Raw genomic sequence first — 18,406 nt, 5'->3', positions numbered from 1 at the left:
ATTTTGGATCAGTTTGGAATAAACTCCTGAATTCATTTTACAAAATGAACACATATATTTCATATGTAATCAAAGTGAATTAGTTAATAAACAAAATTCCTTCCATGCAGCCTTGAAAACACAACTGGTTGTTAGAAACTAACACAAATGATAATGATGTTCAATAGATAATGAATTTCAATCATTATTTCCCCCCTTCAGATTGTGAGGACTGTCATGAGGTCTTTGAAGGTGAGTGTTCCAAGCATCCCCTTACCACCATCAAAGACAACATTGTCCCTAAAGGCTCTAAAGACAGAGCAAGGAAGACTCTACCTGATGGTCTGGCGGTCAAGCAGTCATCAATACCAGGGGCTGGTCAGGGGATCTTTGCTACCAAGTTCATGCCTAAAGGATACCGGTTTGGTCCATACGATGGTGACATTGTGGACCTAGAGACTGGATATGATAGCGGATATGCTTGGGAGGTATATTTAATCTTCAATTCTTTATGATTATGTAAAAATAATGTGTGTTAAATTTGAGCATTTTATTTGTTCTAAAAGCAAATCTTACTCATGTAGTTTTGGCAGTAATGAAAAATTAATTGAATAGAAAAGATGGGATGCTGTACTGTGCTTTGATGAAAGTTGCTTCAATTGTATTATGGTACACATTTCTTTTGAGAAGTTAATACATATGGTTATTGGAAAAAGGCAGATTTAGGGGAAGATTATTACCTTGAGTTCAACAACAATTCACATGCAATTTATTTCCATGAAATTGTCCATACACTGCGATGTCACAAATGACCCCATTCCCCCCAAAGTATACATTTATTGTTCCTTTTTTCTTCTAAGCATTTGATGCACTTTTAGTATGGTTATATTTATGTTTACATTGATTGTATATCAACATAGTTTTGCTGGGGCATCCACTATTATTATTTAATATAACATTTTCATGCATAAATATAATGCAATTACATTCTTGTCTACATTTGTACTTAGATATGCACGGAAGGTAAACCTCACCACTATGTTGACAGCAACAGTGAGCAGACAGGCAACTGGATGCGATACATCAACTGTGCACGCAATGAGGGTGAACAGAACCTTGTAGCATTCCAGTATCTTGGTGAGATCTACTACCGTACCTTCAAACCAATCTGTCCAGGAAGGGAGCTACTGGTCTACTATGGGGAGCAGTATGCAAAGGATCTTGGTATCACATCGCAGCTCAATAAACTCAACATTGAAACAGGTACTTTATTAGGAAACTTTCTGTGAGAAATAGCAATACAAATTTCATTTAGATGTGTGAAATGAAGATTCCCTTGCTTATATTGAATAGGAAGAAGTTGATGTTCAATGCAAAGAAAAAGAAAAGCAAACTCATTAAAAAAAAGGACCCAACAACAATCACTTACCTGTTTTAATACATTGCGATTTTGATTTTTTTTTTTGGTCCCAAATTGTGGAATAGTCTTGGGTCCCAAATAAAGAATCGCCCTTCCTTATCTATTAAAAAAAAAATATATATATATATAAATCTAATCTTATTAAATCATACACCCTCTAAGTCTGTAAAGTGGTATGTATGACTTGTTTTACTGTCTTCCTGTTGTACCACTTTATTTATATTTAATTATATTTATAGTTTGGGGACAAGCCTTTGATAGGACTTTGACCTTTGTTTCTCCCCCTCCCCCCCCCCCCCCCATTTTGATACTTCTGTTAAGTTGTGTTATTTGTTTGAATTGACTTTATATTGTAAATGTTTGTTATCGTGATTTTTTTTATAAAAATATGAAAATAGAATGAATTGAATTGAATTGATTTATGACTTTCATTTCATACCTTATCATTATTCACATACTTTATCTCATTATCTCTTCTTGTTTTTAGATTCTGGCCTGTATAGATGCGAGCACTGTGGATCACTCTACGCCATTCCGCTTGTCTTAGCAAGGCATCTCAAGTACAAACATGGACACTATGGTATCGTCCCACGGGCAGGTGCATCAAAGGAAGACATTCTACAGTTCATCAAAGGAGAAATACAAAAACCTATTCAATCTGTTATTAGAGTGATGACAATTAATTTGGGTAGTGATACAAAAAATAAAGCCAGCAATGATTTGTCAAATGATAAAATTAGAAAAAATATTAAACCTACTTGTAGAGATGGAACATTTACTAATGAAATTCATCCTAATAAACTTGAAATCACTAAAACAGATAAAAAGCCAAATGTTTGTGGTAAATATGGTAATGCATTTAATAATAATCTTGTCAAACATAAAGAGAATCATGTAGCAAAGAAATCATGTGTATGTGATCAATGTGGTAAGGCATTTGATCATGAACCTAATCTCGCAAGACATAAACGAATCCATACAGGTGAGAAGCCCTATGTATGTGATCAATGTGGTAAGGCATTTAATCGTGAAGGTAATCTCATAGCACATAAACGCATCCATAAAGGTGAGAAGCCCTATGTATGTGATCAATGTGGTAAGGCATTTAATCGTGAAGATAGTCTCACAACACATAAACGCATCCATACAGGTGAGAAGCCCTATGTATGTGATCAATGTGGTAAGGCATTTAATCAAGAACCTAATCTCACAACACATAAACGCATCCATACAGGTGAGAAGCCCTATGTATGTGATCAATGTGGTAAGGCATTTAATCAGGTGAATGTTCTCACATCACATAAACGAATCCATACAGGTGAGAAGCCCTATGTATGTGATCGATGTGGTAAGGCATTTAATCAAGAACCTAATCTCACAAGACATAGACGCATCCATACAGGTGAGAAGCCCTATGTATGTGATCAATGCGGTAAGGCATGGAGTAACTCTGCCTCTCTCAGGTACCATAAGCCAAAATGCCAAAGTGCAAACACACAGTGCAATAAGAAACTTGTGCAGTCACAAGTGAGCAGCATGAAAACCAATGAACTGTAAGTCTTAATCTGTTAATTTTAATTAATGTCTGCATCTATGAATTATCTTTATGATGGGGAATATCTACAAATATCTTTAGTGATGAACTTATTGATGTTAAATATCATCTTTATTCTTCAATGACATCAAAGTAGATCTTAGTGTATTATTGTGTATTAATATGTAGAATTATGCAGTTACTACAAGTAATGAGCTGCAGTTGTAGGCTTATCATTCATATGAACCTAGTATTTTTTTTGCCTCTCATTCTTTTTTTAATGACTTTAAGTGAATGCCCATGTAATTAATATGTATTGCAATTTGTATTTGATGTTTACAGTTATAAATGGCGGATCGTTAAAATGAAGAAGTTAAGAACCCAAACCGAAACCACAAATTATTTACATGATCAATTATCCAATATGCAGATATGTATAAAGGTTTAGTGAACAATGAATTCCACAAAAGTAAATACAAAGGGAACTTTGGAATTTCCCCTGTTCATAGAACAAGTGCGCATAACTTGAAAGTTACATTTGTACATTTTCAAGTAAATTTCAATGGTGATATTTACTAGCTTCTGCTTATGACATGCATGACTGTGATGTCAATTTCCTGTGATAAATTCTTCTTTAAAATAAAACATTGCAGATAAATAACAGGCAGCTTAACATATGGAATATGCATCAATACATGTCTATGAGAGTGCATGATTAATGTAGTTTGTATAGCTACTTGTACCTATAGATAGGCATACATAGGATGGCACTGGCCTGAACACAAATTGGTCACATAGCAATGTTTAAACAAATTTCTGACTAGAATTCATGTAGGATATTTTAAATTGAGGTAATTTAGCTCACAATATAAGAATGAAAATACAACATGATTTTTTTTAATTGTTTAAATTCCAGAGACCAATCTTAAAAGAATAGAAGGCGATTGGGCAGAAAAAAAGCATTGGAATAAATGTAATTTTTTGGCTCATAACAAAATGTGAATAATATAAAAGTTAAGCAAGTTCCATGAAGATGCCATTAAAATGTGATCTTATTTATCTGCTTTAAGTGCTTAAAGTAGAAGTCATGAATTTATTTATTCATTTCAATGTCATTCATGATAATTCAGTAACATTTTAAACTGAAAGGTACCTAAATGTATTTACATTATTTAAATCTATATATAGAACCAAATTTGTTTAAAAAAAATATTTAAAAAGGAAAAATGTTAATCCTCTTTTTGTAAATTTGTTAATCAAACAAGCATACATGTAAATGAGTTTTAATATCAAAGGTGATTTGAGTTCATTAACTTGAATTGGATTTGAATTTATGTGTATTTTGGTTCAGTTGGTTCAAATATAAAAAATCCAAAAAAAATCGTCAGGAATCAGATGATCTTGAGACAGGTCGATTGGCTATTTAGCGCCACCAAGTGTTCAATCGTCGTACGGACTTGTGCCGAGAAAACTATTCAATCACTTGTTGATAAAACATAAAAGATGAACATGTAGATTATTTTCCCTCGTGAATTGAATTGAATATAAGTAGTGCAGTTGCTCAGTTTGTAATAGGTGTTTTGATATTTAAATATAACAGCATAATGGGAATTAGTCTTTATTTGAAATGTAGGTTCATACAAAACTTTTACTTCTACAAGTTTTGAACCTGAATAAAAACAAATTGTCTATTATGGAGTGAAAATGTAAATACACTGTAATGTAATATTTTAGGAATGTAATTGGCTTTTTGCTTTGTCCAAAAAATCTAAAAATAATTTTAATTCATATTTTGAAAGATGTTTTACATTGTATTGTAGATAATTCCTGTATATTAGCTTGAAAGTGAGTAGCAATTAAGAAATTATTCAAGTTCATTATATTTATTGCGTTATTACATCTGAAATTGTATTTGTATTCATAGAATTTGCGTTCCTTTCACATGTTCATGAATATTTGCCATTGCATTTTGCAAAGTTTCTACAAACGTGTTGAAAAATACCATTAAATGTTATTTGGTGTGAATTTCAACAATTAACCGCGGTATGTTTTTGAGTGTTAGGGAGTTGAAAAGATAGAAGGGAAGAGAGGTAGAAAATAATTAAAACTAGAGAAAGTGAGAGAAAAAGGGAGACATACAGACATGGGAAAAGAGAAAGAGAGAGAGATAGAGAGGGAAAGGGGGAGGGAGACAGACAGAGGGGGGGGGGGCTGTATACGATAATTAATACCAAGGTGAAATTAAGGCAAGTAAACGGAGAAAAAAATCGGTGGGACGGGCTAATTAACGGGATTGCAAGATGCAATACAGTAAGCTCTCCATACGAGAAAGGAAATACTTAAAGAGAGAGAGATAGAGAATATATGCTTCTGTGTGTGGGGGGGGAGGGGGGGGGGGGTAAAGGGAATGTGAAGATGTAATACAGTAAGCTCTCCATACGAGGAAGGAAATACTTTTTTTTTTTAAAGAGAAATTATTATTTGTGTGTGGAGGGGGGGGGGGGGAAGAGAGCGACAATGCATTTTATGCATAGTCCTTGTATTCATCTAAATATTCATGTTGTATTTCATGTGAATAAATGCTAAGCTACATTTTCAAATTATTATCAAGTTTGTGTTACAATCCCATTTAACTGACTCTACACTTATCTGCTTATAAAAGTTAAATGTGTAGTATATCCGATTTCATTACGACCGCTAAATTATTTTTTTTTTTTAATTTGATCACAGACCTAGATCCTTTAATCTCTCCGTTTGACTGTCTGCGATTCCTTTTTGTCTGTTTTTTTAATTTCTTATTAAAGTGCGCAGTAGTCCTTCACTGAGTTTGTGTTCGAGTTTAGTGTTTCCACCGAATATGATATTAAAATTAAATTGTGAGCGTACCTCACCAAAACAATAATTAATTAAATAAACCGCAAAACGCTTTATCAAACAGCAATGGTAGATTAAAAGAAAAAAACGATTATTTTTTTAATTTTGCAAAAAGTATGCCCGCTGCACACGAGACGTCATATCGATAGCTTCATTACTGCGCTAAAACGTTGAGAACAGTGTTATCTTTTATGTTACTAAAATAATATTAATTTGTATAACAAATAAACGTTATTACTAGTCATGGGTTATTATCTACCAAAATCTACATGTATTATCGTTATTTACATAATCATGATAATGGGGATTCATCTTGTTTTTACATGCAAGTGGAAAACATAAAGTTATACAAACTTAAAGATAAAATAGTATATGAAAATGAATAAAATAATATATACACCATCAAGTCAACGCATTATGTGCCTTTTAGATTAAGCAAATTATGCTCATGTACCACTAAATCATTCTTTTGTGAATGAGTATCTAGGAAAATCAACGTAACTTGTACAAAAGCAAGCAATATATAGTTTCCCCAGTAAGAAAAGGGTTTATGTAATCCAGTGCCCCGTATTACAAAGAGTCAATATCAATCGCAACTATGTACATAAGAAATAGGACACTGCAAACTTGCGATTGATTGGAGAACTTACGATTGATTTGGATCAATCGTAACTCTTTATAAGACGGGGCCCAGGACATAATATCCCAAGTTATATTACCATCACAATAGCTACCCCAAACGTTGATACTCTATTTTTATTTCATTGCAACAATTCATATGCAAAATTGTAAATCTCCTTTCAAGATTAATACTGCACTCTCCAGATGCAAAGGCAAACTAGTTATCAGCGATAATCCTTTTTTACAATCTCATTGATTAGGTGCTCTGCCGCATAGCGTGGCAGAGCACCTTGATTTTGTCAGAATATCATGAATAACATGGTTAATGACAATGACATGTACATGACATGTGCCATGATGCATGATTATTGATCCTCACGAAGAGATTTATTCGACTAATGTTGTGTGACGTCATCTAGGCGCCATTTTGTTAATTCCTATTATTGACCATATTGCGGTGATCTGCCGCTTATCATGGCAGAGCACCTAGTGATTTTGTCAGAATCAATTTCGTTTTTCTTCTTCTTTTTTCCCTTTCTTTTTGTATGGATTTTGTTCGCTTCATATCTCATGCGGATCTCATGAGTGACATGGTTAATGACAATGAAATTAATATCACATGAGTCCTATGCATGATTATTGATCCTAACGAAGATATTTGTTTGATTACAGATAAGTGACGTCATCTAGGGGTCATTGTGGTAGATTTCTAATATTAACCATAGTTCCGTCATACATTGTCGTTTCTGAAAACTTGACGTCTTGGGTAATATTTTGGTCACACCTTTTGCGGACGCCTTTGGTGGACGCGTACACGTGCGTAAACATTTCAAATTGGTCACTACACGTTTTCAGAATTTTTTTATCATTTCGAAATTTTGCGCGTGTTGCTGATACTATTCTTACCAATATGAAATCAATTTTTAGCCATTATTGACTTAGATTTAGCTCATAGACATTCGTTAAACCTCAAAATTGATGCACGTACGCATATACAACCCCCAATTTGGTTTTCACATTTTAATAGGGTATGAATAATTTATTGGAGATGCGATTTCATGTATCAAGTTTGTTGTTACTTTTGCTTTGACGTCAAAATAGTGCCACTTAGAGGAACTAAAATGAGTTTGAATCGATAATGTAATATTTGATTATGTTTAGTTGAATTTATCTTTATTTTAGAGTACTTCTGTCTACGGGTATGATATATATTATATTGCCCCCTATTGACGAGCAATGGTAATTCACCCACTTTCCTTAGAATGTGTCGACTCAGTCAAATTAATATACAATAGCGAGCTACAAGCCTGCATACAAGTTACTCCGCCACGGACATGTCAATTTAAGTACAAAGTACAGACTGTGATACCAAAGTTAACGCGCTCTTCTTCTTCAGTTGCAGTAAAGGCACTGGCCGCGATAGGAACGGGGGGGGGGCAACGTAAGGGGGATTATCCTTCCGCCCCCTCCATTTTTTACGACTGAAAACCCATAATTTTGTGCATTTTTAAAATAAGTGTCCATGCATTTCCTTAGGAAATATGCCCCATTTTCTTTTCACCATAACATTTGGTCCTACTTTATCGCTCGCTCGCATTCTAAGTTTAGTTTCTTATTAGTCTTTCAGTCTTTCATGATTAGGATTGTAATAAGATGTAATATTTCGCACTGCGACTTCACAAATCGTAAAATCTGAATAAATATTCAGACCATCACGCCCAATTGCAAAGTATGATGATTAAGCAGTTTCTTGAAATGTCATCAAATGCACAAAAATAAGGCTGATATTGCACCAGATAATCATCAAGAATTTGAGAGCTTCCAGGGCCCTTGATTTTCAGGGTGAGTGCTTCAGTCTCCCTCCCTCCCCCCCCCCCCTTCTCCAATTAAGAAAAAGCTTCCTACGCCTATGATTACTGGCCACCGTCAGGTTTATTTTCGTACTATTGAGAAGCAGTGCAGCTGTATGTACAATATCTGATACTGCGAGCGAGTACGGTACGACGTTGTACGATCAGTCATTCGACGGAGGCGTACATGCAAGTAATCGTTGCATGTATCACCACATACTTATAAACAATGTGTTACTCTACTGCGAACTGGAAGGTACACACCTATATTCCAATGATATCTTCAGGTGGAGAAGGAAGAACATTTTTAGAGAATGGTTTGATTTTTTGCAACAATATTTTTTGACACTGGGTATGATAGACATAATGATTTGACCACAACGCGGGATTATGCAAATACATGTTGATCGCATTCGTGTGTTGATTGGACTGTCCGATGTTCGAAAGAGTCACAATAAGACAGGATTCTTCTTTGGAATAACATTAAACTAGGAATAATAACGCTACGGAGGTATGGGGCTCGGGAGGGACGGTGATAACCCTGTGGGTCCGCCCGAAGAAACGGCGGGAAATACGACAGAAAATGACACCGGTGACCCGTCCTCGACGTCGGGGAAAGAAAAGACGACAGCGAGTTCGGAAACCCGATCGATGAGGTATGGACGTTGTTTTATTCTCTATTTGGTTAGTCGATCTCGATCGAAGAATGCTGCTCTCACTTTTATGCATATAATTAATATATAGAAGAAAGCATAATTATACTGAGTTCTTGAATATCATATACCTGTTGTTATTTGGCCATTTAGCTGCTGTGTGTTTTAATATTAAAGTTTGACCGGTAATATCATGTATATAATATAGGCCTATACAAAATATTACCGGTCAAACTTTGTAGAACACACACCAGCTAAATGGCCAAATGTTGTTTCATCTTTTAATCAATTTAAATTTTGGAATATAAGTTATCCACATCTCCTACTTATTTAGTTGCGTAATATATTGTGAAACTGCCTGGTTATTGCCATGTCCATATTTAGTAAATTATACTTTCTTTGATTTTTTTTGCCACCATAATACAATCACGTCGCTTTATCATCTAAAAGTTTGTTTCACTCTATTAGGTAAAAATATTTGGGCACTAAACAAACTCGAATGATTTAGATTCATTCCAAATCTGTTTTTATTTAATATTATTGTAAAAACTTCCTTCCTCTACTTAAGGTACAAGCATTAATAGCAAACTTCCATACACCCCGTTGTTACCATCAAAGGGCAATCCAACATTTGTAATAAGTTCTTTTACATGAAAGGAGAACAATAAGAGAAATTGAAAGGCGAAAGTTTGAAATAAATTGAAGCAATAATAATAGAGTAATGAATGTTAGAAATATGAGATTATTATACCTATGCGTATCCCAAACTGGCAGTTTTGTCAGTGAATATTGTGACGTCAAACTGGCAGTTTTGTCAGTGGATTGTGACGTAGTCACGAACAACTCTCTCTCTCTCTCTCTCTCTCCCTTTTGTCGTGTACAAACAAATATCACTGATTTTAGTTTTTCTCCAAATTGCCTTCTCCCTTTAGGAACTACTAAAATCATGTTATAGATAATATATTAATATAGGTCCTCTAAAAATAGAAGCCTCTCTTACATGAGTCATACACTTTGAGAAAAGTGACATTAAGTAATTTTCTGTGTAGGAAAAAAAGACAAATTATCCGGCATTACTTCACAGTGACAATTTTACCGATTCAGCCAATTTGAAGTTTACACACATAATAGTGATTATAACTTTCAGAAATTCATAACTTTATCATTTTCAGTCTGGTTTCATTCAAACGGTCACGTCTTTTTTCATGCTTTCTTTAAGAGTCGTTTGCTATTAAGTTTGGATTTCTCTTTAATTAGATATTGCATATGCCAACATTTTATACGCGTTAAGAGACTAACGGTGCCGGCCACTTCATAATGAACTCGACACAAACTCCAAAGTCCAACTATTTATCAGATTGACTTTGGTATTTTTATCAATTCATAGTAAATACATGGATATTGAGACGACCGGCGTAATTCCATAATGGGGGGGGGGGGGGTGGGGTATACACCCGCTCTTTTTTTTAGAATGAAGTAGCCTGTACAACTACATTTCCACTTTTCAAGAAGAAAAAATAATATAAAAGATGTTGAAAATTTCGAATGGACTAATATCAGTAACTCTTATAAAAGTGACAGTTTCTCTTTGAAATTATATACAAAATATCAGAAACAGGTGTAGATCACGTCCTGAAATAAATCTTAGAGGGGCGGGGGAAGTGCTTTCGTCCCCTATTGCTGTCATCTGTTGAGTCTCTACACATCATTAACATATCGAAATTGTTTTATATTATGTAATTAGTAATTTAGTTGAATAATTAATTAAGTAAGTAATCTATTAATCTATTTATTCATTTAAATATTTATTTATTTATTTATTTATCAATCAATTAATTAACCTGTTTATTTCTTCATTGCCCTTTTTATTCATTAATATTTCTAAATGTCATTTTCAGTGTATCTGGGGAATCGCTTTACGCACTACTCAACTTGAAGAAGGGAGCATCTGAGGAAGAAATAAAAGATGCATATAAAAAGGTGAAAAAGACTGAAAGATGGAGAGAGGGGAAGGAAGACAGAGAAGAAAGGGAGATATATATATATATATATGTATATAATTATATATATATATAGAGAGAGAAAGAGATAGAAAGGGAAAGGAGAGTGAGAGAGAAAGAGAAAGAAAGGGAAAGAAAGAGAAAGGAAGAAAAAGTGCTTATAGAAAGGTGAGAAAAACAGAAATATTGAGAGAGGGGGAGAAAGGAATAAAAACAGAGAGAGGGAGAGTGAGAGTGAGGGGAAAAAAGAGAAATATAGAAGAAAGAGAAAGATATAGAAAGGAATAGCATAGAGAGAGTGAGAGAGAGAGAGAGAGAGAGAGACAGACAGAGAAGCAGTGAGAGAGAGAGAGAGAGAGAGAGAGGGGGGAGGTAGGCTTATTTACTCATTTGACTTAAACGATATAGAAGAAGTGAGATATTTGTATTTGATTTGGTTGATTTATTTCTGTTTCATGATAAGTTTGTACATTCTATTTATATTATAGATTCAATAGTTTTAGAAAGGGAGGGGCGTGTCAAAAAGCGATGCTTTACGATGCATGTGATAAAAGGGAGTTTCGGTTAAACAAATTACAACAATATTAAAACAGAGAGAAAGAGAAGGTGATTCACTGTACACTCTTAAAAATACTGTGTAAAAACGTGCCATGAGGATAATTATGTATCAAACCAACTTTAGGCAATAACCAAAAAACAAAAAACTTGGTTAATATTTCACCCATTTTGAAGTGATTAACCTGTTTTTTTGTTTTCACTCGAACTGGAAAATATTAAGAATCTTAAGTAGGGTAAATAAAGAAAATTCCCAATGTTGGTTGGAACCTTGTGCTGGGCAAATTTTAACCCCATATTTTTAAGAGTGTATGATTGTCTTTGTCTCCCTTTTTTCCTACACAGCAAGCACTGAGGTATGATCCGGATTGGAACAGGAACGACTCCACAGCATATGATAAGGTACTTTGTCTGACAGTGGTATATAGCGTGGGTGCAGCCAGTGAGAGGGGGGGGGGGGGGGTATAGCTTGATGAAATGCAAATTAAAAAGGATACCGAAAAGAGGAGGGGTGAGATGGTGGGAGGGTTCATTTTGGTCCTCTTTTCATGCACGCTCTGTTCTCCTCCCCCTTCCTTTCTCCATCTCTATTTTTTTGAAAGCCGGATGGAGGTGCACAATCAAATGTTTGAAAACCATGAAATACTGCGATATGCTATTGCCATGGGAAGCGCAACAACAGTGTCTCTGATTTTGTTGTTGATTTTGTTAAAGGTGGGGGGGGGGAGTGGTTATTCCTCATGGGGATCCGTGGAATGGATTTGGTTGAGACTATGATTGGTGACAGAACTTTCGGATTTCCCAAAAGGTAAAACGGGGTTATTATATAGTTGTTTATATGGGTTTAGGATATGTTTTGTATGAAAAACACCTTTCACTCAAGTCGAAAGCCTCGTCGATGCAGTTGTCAAAAAAAGAAAAAAGAAATTTAAAAAAAAGTAACGGCAGAAGAGCGTCTTCATGTTTTTTTTATTTCATTTTTTTTCTTATTTGTTTTAAAAGTCAATTTTGTTTGACGGTGTTTTTAGCGAAACAACTCAATTTGTCATACTCCCTGTAAGCTTGATGCCTTTTGTGTGTGCTTTTCGCAAGTCAATAGTGAAAGGTGCACTGATTGAACTATTTAGGACCTTCGTTGACTACTTTAAGATGTAAGCTTTAATATGTCATATTCTCATGTAATAGGCTATATCATATCGGGGACAAATCAATTTTCACATACTTAAATATTTACAAACTTCGTAAGGGTATGAATAAGTTAGTTTTTAAATTTATCTAGACAGAATTTAAATTAAAGGATGCACTATATGAAACAAAGTACCTTATTATTATAGTTATTGGTACAATATTAGATTTTGTGTTTTCACCATCTTCCTTTCAGTTTAAAGAGATTAACCGTGCACATAAAGTATTGACAGACGAGAAGAAGAGACAGATATATGACAAGTACGGATCATTTGGTCTCTTCATATCCGACACCGTCGGGGATGACAACATATGGTTCTACGCCATGTTAAACAGCAAATGCTTCGAGGTAATTATCGGTAGTGGGTGATGTGTAAACAGTGTATGTGTGTGTGTGTGTGTGTGAAGAGAAGATAGATATAGAGAGAGAGAGAGAGAGAGAGAGAGAGGGAGGGGTGAGAGAGACAGAGAAATAGAAAGAGAACAAATGAGAGGGAAAGAGAAACAGAAGAGAGAGAGGAGAGGTAGAGACAGACAGATATAGATCGCTAGAGGGAGGGAAGGAGGAAGAGAGAGAAAGACACAGAGAGAAAGAGAGAGAGGGAGAGAGAGAGAGAGAGAGAGAGAGAGAGGGAGGGGTGAGAGAGACAGAGAAATAGAAAGAGAACAAATGAGAGGGAAAGAGAAACAGAAGAGAGAGAGGAGAGGTAGAGACAGACAGATATAGATCGCTAGAGGGAGGGAAGGAGGAAGAGAGAGAAAGACACAGAGAGAAAGAGAGAGAGAGGAGAGAGAGAGAGAGAGAGAGAGGCGGTGGTGGGATGGAAAATGTAATTTCGAGGATAAATCCAAATTGAAGATTTCAATTAAAGATGTTAACTTATCAGTTTTGACAAAACTGTTACCTTAACATTATCATTGAATACTTGTGTAAAAATAAAGAAAAACAGAGATCAGGAGCATTTAGACTTTCAGGGGGGGGGGGGCACATAATGGGTATTGTAGTCACCTGTGATAATGCGGTAATTATTATGTGTATTTAAACAAAAACCTTTCATTGACATCCTACACAGATCACAACAATAATATGCTTCATTGCGACGGGTTGCTGTTTTTGTTGCTGTTGTTTTTGTGGATGCTTTGGGCTGTGCAGTGAATTTCAACCAAAATCGGATGAGGAAGATGGTGATCTCACCGACATAGAAGGCGAAGTATGTTTCATTTACCTATTTACGTATTTATTTGTTGCTTTATAATCATATTATAATCATATTAAATAATTCATTCATTCATTCATTCATTTAATAATTTATTTATTTTTTCATTTACTTGAATACTTACCTATTTATTTATTTATCTATTCATTTATTTACTTATTAATTTTGCAATGACGATCTTCGTCATTGCATTGTTTTCGTTCACATTCTGCCCTATAAATATTCTTCTTCTTCTTCTTATCGTCCGGAAATCCCATTCGTTTGCACGTAGTGCTTCTGATTCCTACCTAGGTTCTTTTTTCTTGTCCTTTTCCTTTCAAATGTCGTAGGCATAGTTTCCAACATTTCATCAAGGTCACTACATTCTTCGATTTTCGAAATCACTCATGTATAATCTTTCCATTTTGTCCGGTTCTGGTCCGTTTTTTTAAGGCCTTTCTTTCTTTTTTCCTATCTCCGCTATCCTAGATCCTACAGAGTTCTAACAAATTCCTTCAAATAGTCCAAGAGATGTTCTTTATCTGCGGTGCGTATCATGCCCTTCAAAATACCATCTTTGTACTGCAAATTCATATCCGAAACCAACTACGTGAAAAATCTCTAAAATTCTTGAAAAATGGACCCCCTCAAAAACTAAAATTGCCATAACTTTCTCATACCATATTAAGCCCTTTTTAGCCAAATACAAAATAATATACCCTATAGCGCAGACCGACTTTGCGAAAATTGCCACCCAAATATGCAGCTTTCAAGAAAATTGCGAAATAACGTTAGCCTGCTCTACCTACGTCAATGAAACTTGGCACATACATGTATCCATATACGTCACAACTGTCTGCTAAGATGAGTGAAATTTGATGACGTCAGCGCAAAGTTATCGCACAAAATGATGAATTTACTATGCATTACGTGACAGCCGGTTTTTTTGCGTGCAGTACATTGAACGTAGATGACAATGGTGTCAAACTAAACCGCATTGAAGTGCTCTTCCGAATGATAACTAAAACGTTATCACAGAAATATTTGAGTACATCGCGTTTGAACAAGGGTCACTTTACGAATTATGCTGAGTTTCTGCCCAATTATAACACATATCGGCTAAGACGTCATTTTTAAGACTGCTTTTCGCCCCCTTTCCGTTCTTTTTTCCCCTTGAAATTATGCAAGCGTATTCTTGGTGGCCAAATGCCATTTTTACACTGCATGCAGCACTCGTTATCTGTATGAAATTAACAACTCTCTTTGAACTTATGATTAGATAAGGGGCCTATCTGTTTTTGGAAAATTGCCCCTTGCTCTGGTAAATTCCTGTGGCAAAGGGCGACTTAAAAAAAAAAATGCCCCTTGCTCCTGGCTGCTAAATCTAAGGCTTGCGGGCCGCCGCCTTGTTTGTATGTACCGTAGACCTCTATACATTCTGTGAAGAAGCTGGTGCTAAAAGTCATGGGAAATTGATCCCACACAAGTTTCATAAAATACACATGACATCTAACAAAAGTGGAATCAATTTTTTTGGCCTCATACTTGATGCCCTTTTTGTAAAATATTTTGGCCTCGATGCCCTTTTTGTAAAAATATTTTGGCCTTGGTGCCCTTAAAAATATGAGGTACTCGAGGCCAAACTGGCCTTGCCCTAAAAATGACGAAATTTAAGGCCTGTTATCACCAATTATTGTTCATCATGCACCCAAATCCCATTGGCTTTGCACGCAGTGCTCGCAAACCTTTCTAGGTTCCTTTCCTCCAACCAAATTCCTTTCGAATGTCTTAGGCGTAGTCTCTAACATCCCATCAAGGTCACTGTAATCTTCGTTCTCCGGAACACCCATGCACAACCGTCCAGGCCCCATTTTGTCCGTTTCGGGCCGTTTTTTTGTTAGGCCTTTCTTTCGCCCTACCTATCTCCAGTATCACAGAAGCTACATACTTTGTACAAATTGCTCTGGATTGTCCGAGAGATGTTCTTTCGTTAGACATGTAGAAGCATGGCGTCATTGCACGCATATCGTTTTGACACGATTGCATTTCTAGTTTCTAATAAGTTGTATTTGTTCCTTTTTCTTTTCTTTTTTTCGTTGATTGATTGAACATTATTTTATTTACTTATTCATTAATTTATTTATTTGTTATTTATCAATTAATTTTGTAAATAATTATTTCATGTGTACATAACCTGTCTTTAATCATTTTGTTTACTTATTTATTTGTTTTCATGATCTATTTATATAATATATTTTTTTTATTTGTCTTTAACACGATTGCAACTACTTCGAAAAAATCAACCCACGGCCATTTCTATAGCATTGTACGTCCCATGACATGACATGACATGATATACCGTAATCTGAACATGGTTTATATGGAAATAATTATAATAGGGCATTGAAATTGTATTCTATTAATTTATAGGGTGGGAGAGGGCGTCCTATCCTATTTTGTCATGTCTTCGCCCTCTCCCTTCACCCTTGCCCCCATTTTAATTTGGCATTTTAGTGTTCACCATTTAAATGGAGAGGAGAAGGGGAGGGTGGGGGGCTCTAACCCCGTATCCCCGTAGGTACGCTGACTAATAATTAAAACAATTTTTGTTTCCTTCTTCAGAGAACTGGCGGAGGAGATACAAAGGAGCCGGTAAGGAACCAACCCGAAGCCTCAGGCGGAGTGAGCAACGAAGTCTTTGCTATGCCCGAACCGTAATTTGTATTTGGAAATGTAAGCAGACCCACAGCCCGTGAGACCGACACCCTCCGAGGCCGACGATATCCGTATAGTGAACCCAATGGAAAATTATCAACAAGCAATTTTATTGTTGGTCTGTTGTCTCATGGGCCGTATCCAGTTTTAAAGACAGTGATTTCAAAGATTCTCAAGGAACAACATTTGGACTAGTTTTAATGTGCCACCGTTTTATTAAAATGATGATCGGATTGTTTAATACTACATAATTATTTGCAATATTGATGTATTTTCAATTGCGCCATCTTTCGGTGAATGTGTACATAATTATTAATATCAATTTCTGGTTACTTTCGACACGTGCCCCATGCATACAATTATTGATGGTTACCCTGTTATAAATATTAACTACCATGGCAACATCACTCAAAAGCCAATCAAATCAAGATTTTTCAAAGGAAGTTTCCATTAATGGCAAACCTACCAATAATATTATGCAACGGGACATTGTGATGAGCTGCAGATGGCGTATACATAACATAATATGGACCTAATATATATTTTTTCCTCACTGACTATATGCTTTCATTTTTGGGGTACTTTTCAATTAGAGAGAATGAAAGGGTGAATAAGAATGGTGAAGCAAGGTGATAGGGCAAAACAAAGAAGAGAGGAAATATATAACATAAAGACACGAGAAAGAGAATCAAAGAGAGAGAGAGAGAAAGAGAGAGAGAGAGAGATAGACACGAGAAAGAGAATAAAAGAGATATAGACACGAGAAAGAGAATGAAAGAGAGAGAGAGAGAGAGAGAGAGAGATAGACACGAGAAAGAGAATGAAACAGCCACGAGAAAGAGAATCAAAGAGAGAGAGAGAGAGAGAGAGAGACACGAGAAAGAGAATAAAAGAGATATAGACACGAGAAAGAGAATCAAAGAGAGAGAGAGAAAGAGAGATAGACACGAGAAAGAGAATAAAAGAGATATAGACACGAGAAAGATAATAAAAGAGAGAGAGAGAGAGAGAGAGAGAGAACACAACTATAAAGCACAACGATGAATTTATACTTTTTTTATGATGTACAATGTAGTCCAAATACTGAATTCTATCACTTGCATGTGATGAAATAAATAAATTTGATTTCTTTTACAAACCTATCACTATAGGGTTTGTATATAAAGAAATCAAATTTAGTTTTTTTTTTAAATTTTTCATGCTCCAGAATATTGCACAGCTACTATGATGTATATAAACATAGATTATATTAGTATTTATACAGATTTCCGCTCACTTTGTTTTGGGATGAGGTATCAGCTCTCATTTTCATGATGGCGTACTTATTGTATGCAAACTTTACATTGTTATACCATGTAGTTCTGTCAAAAGTTTGCTTCTCTTTTTCAAGTTATACAATTTTTCTAATGAAATTAGTAATTATCGTATTCAGCAGTAATAAATCATTTCATATTATTCTTAAGAAATAAACATGAATGCAATAATATTGTTTGTCAATACCTGTTCTTTGTATTGCATTTTCTTCCTACTTTGTCGGGATAATGCAGAAGTAAATCAGGGTGGTTTATTTCAAGTTTATGATAACGCAAAGTCGGAAGTGTGAAAAGCCTATTACACACTCTACGATATTCCTGCATGCGACCTGATTTTTGATCAATTTTTGATATGGAAATCTAAACAAACAGCATCTTCTTGACTTAGGTTCTAACTAATCAACTAAGTGATACGAATAAAAACAACCGGAATTTGGCGGTCGTAAAAATATACTGAGCACTAAAAATAAAAGTTACACAACACCCCCGTCTTCCCCCTTAACCCCCCCAA

General features: G+C 35.2%; 1 protein-coding gene across 1 annotated transcript; it reads left to right on the top strand.

Annotated features, from left to right (window-relative positions):
• The first annotated feature begins 282 nt into the window (after positions 1–282).
• Positions 283–3,301, top strand: LOC105442426 (histone-lysine N-methyltransferase PRDM9-like). Its single transcript, XM_030993865.1, has 4 exons — positions 283–467; positions 990–1,242; positions 1,887–2,549; positions 3,276–3,301. The coding sequence occupies exons 1-4, from the start codon at positions 384–386 to the stop codon at positions 3,299–3,301; spliced, it is 1,026 nt and encodes a 341-aa protein (XP_030849725.1). The 5' UTR covers positions 283–383.
• The last annotated feature ends 15,105 nt before the right edge of the window (positions 3,302–18,406 follow it).

Source organism: Strongylocentrotus purpuratus, unplaced genomic scaffold (genome assembly GCF_000002235.5).
Source record: "Strongylocentrotus purpuratus isolate Spur 01 unplaced genomic scaffold, Spur_5.0 spur5_scaffold_20, whole genome shotgun sequence".
In the NCBI taxonomy this organism is placed as follows: Eukaryota; Metazoa; Echinodermata; class Echinoidea; order Camarodonta; family Strongylocentrotidae; genus Strongylocentrotus; species Strongylocentrotus purpuratus.
The sequence above is the reverse complement of the archived record's forward strand: the minus strand, read 5'-3'. Positions and strand labels throughout refer to the sequence as shown.

Bases quoted from the DNA above. Each gene is read 5' to 3' on its own strand.
- LOC105442426 (XM_030993865.1), top strand. From the start codon at position 384: ATGCCTAAAGGATACCGGTTTGGTCCATACGATGGTGACATTGTGGAC. The intron at 1,243-1,886 runs GTACTTTATTAG...TCTTGTTTTTAG, and splicing joins TAAACTCAACATTGAAACAG to ATTCTGGCCTGTATAGATGC. The intron at 2,550-3,275 runs GTGAGAAGCCCT...TGATGTTTACAG, and splicing joins ACATAAACGCATCCATACAG to TTATAAATGGCGGATCGTTA.